General features: G+C 53.8%; 1 protein-coding gene and 1 long non-coding RNA gene across 3 annotated transcripts in view; one reads left to right on the top strand and one right to left on the bottom strand.

Moving 5' to 3' along the window:
• Positions 1-2,054, top strand: part of eya4 (EYA transcriptional coactivator and phosphatase 4) — a 29,325-nt gene that overhangs the window by 21,179 nt on the left and 6,092 nt on the right. Inside the window, 2 exon segments of the mRNA XM_019885002.1 lie at positions 778-915; positions 1,224-1,463. Coding sequence (XP_019740561.1) covers positions 778-915; positions 1,224-1,463 — 378 coding nt within the window.
• The window catches only part of LOC109524878 (uncharacterized), a 24,084-nt gene that overhangs the window by 17,781 nt on the left and 4,249 nt on the right, over positions 1-2,054 (bottom strand). The window lies entirely within an intron of this gene.

A 2,054-nucleotide genomic window follows, 5' to 3' on the forward strand; every position in this document is an offset into this window, starting at 1 on the left:
GCCTCACCCCCGGCAGCACCTCTGTGTCCAGTCCCGCCAACTACACCGCAACTCAGCAGGTAGCGGATTCGCCGCTCAATCGCCACAGCGGCTTCGTATCGCGTCGAGCCGTAGAAAAGCCAAATAAAAAGCAAAGCGACGGCTCCCTTCTTTCTGCTTTCAACATAATCTTAAAAGATGAACTTTCCCACGCAACTTTCCTCAGCCTTCGTCAGCGCCGCAGCAGATGTTACACAAGTCATCGGAGCGGCTCAGGCTTTGTTTTTCCTCAAAGGCACATTTGCAATAGCAGTTAAGAAGAAAGAAAAAAAAAAGTCTTTTTACAGACGTGGAAATCAAATAATACGACGTCCCGTTTGTCCGTCGGGCGCACGACGGCGTGACATGGGGTCTATGATTTGTCGATTGCATTTAGACCTGGGCGTGATGCTGCCAGGCATCAGAGCCGTAGAAAAGCCAAATAAAAAGCAAAGCGACGGCTCCCTTCTTTCTGCTTTCAACATAATCTTAAAAGATGAACTTTCCCACGCAACTTTCCTCAGCCTTCGTCAGCGCCGCAGCAGATGTTACACAAGTCATCGGAGCGGCTCAGGCTTTGTTTTTCCTCAAAGGCACATTTGCAATAGCAGTTAAGAAGAAAGAAAAAAAAAAGTCTTTTTACAGACGTGGAAATCAAATAATACGACGACTTTACAACGGAGACGAGCAGACTTGGTCGGGACTATTTGGCTGCGTCTGCGGGACGGATTGTCTGTTTGGCAGCAAAAGGGATGCCAGGCATCAAGACGGAGAGCGGCCTGGCCCAGAGTCAGTCTCCTCTCCAGACGAGCCTCAGCTACAGCCCCGGCTTCGCCACGCCTCAGCCCGGACAGACGGCCTACTCGCCCTACCAGATGCCAGGTCACTCCCTGGAGGGTGGGGGGAGCGGCTCAGGCTTTGTTTTTCCTCAAAGGCACATTTGCAATAGCAGTTAAGAAGAAAGAAAAAAAAAAAGTCTTTTTACAGACGTGGAAATCAAATAATACGACGACTTTACAACGGAGACGCGCAGACTTGGTCGGGACTATTTGGCTGCGTCTGCGGGACGGATTGTCTGTTTGGCAGCAAAAGGGATTCAACTGGGGCGTTTGTGTGGCACGCTCTTGTTTCGAAAGCCTCGCGGATTTAGCGGGAGCGCTCGTAAAAAGCGCCTTCTGCGCGGGGTCACCGAAGACCAGCAAAAGCGGGCTTCGGGGAATGTCAAAGAAGCGCACGCACACGTTACCACTTCTTGTTCTCTCTGCAGGAATATTCCCCATACGCGGGCTTTGGCCAGAACCAGTACGGCCAGTATTATTCGGCCTCCACCTACGGGCCGTACGTGACCCCCGGCGGCGTGGACGGCAGCGGCACCGCCGTGGGCGCCTACCAGCTGCAGGACCCCGCGCCGGCCATGACGGGCCAAGCGGCGGAACTTCACCCGGGTGGGCGGCCCCGCTTTTCCCTTCCTTTTGCGTTCGGACGATCGCGGGCGCGCTCGCCGGATGACGTCGCCTCTGAGTCCGTTTCGTGAACGCGGGGCAAAGAAAACCCAGCCAAAGCGCGATTCTACCCGGAGTCCAGAAAGGCCCCAAGTCCGCCGGGAGAGGCTCCGGGGCGCCGCCGACCCTCGCGAGCACGAGCGATCGGGATATATCATTCCGTATATTGGATGTTTTCACAAATTGATACGATTGGTCTGTCCTCACCTCAAGATCAAACGTCAAAATACCTTGTAGACGGCGACAAGTTTGATCCATTTAAGCGAGCGTGCTTTGTTCCAAGTTGACTGCCCGTCATGCTTTGGCACCGAAGGAAGCGTCGGCTGCCAAAGTTCAGTTTGCGTCCAGATTTGTTTGCGATGCTGGGTCAACTCAGTTTTTTGGGGGGGGGCGGGGCTTTGGAAAAGAGTTTGCGTAAGATGATGTTTTGTTCAGTATTCAAGACTTTTTGTCTGGTCGGGAGCTCTCCCACCCACCGCTTCCATGTGTCCCAATTGTTTGGTCCATCTCGCACACGCGCAAACCTGCCCCCCC

The sequence above is a fragment of the Hippocampus comes genome, unplaced genomic scaffold, assembly GCF_001891065.2.
Source record: "Hippocampus comes isolate QL1 unplaced genomic scaffold, H_comes_QL1_v1.1 scaffold144, whole genome shotgun sequence".
In the NCBI taxonomy this organism is placed as follows: domain Eukaryota; kingdom Metazoa; phylum Chordata; class Actinopteri; order Syngnathiformes; family Syngnathidae; genus Hippocampus; species Hippocampus comes.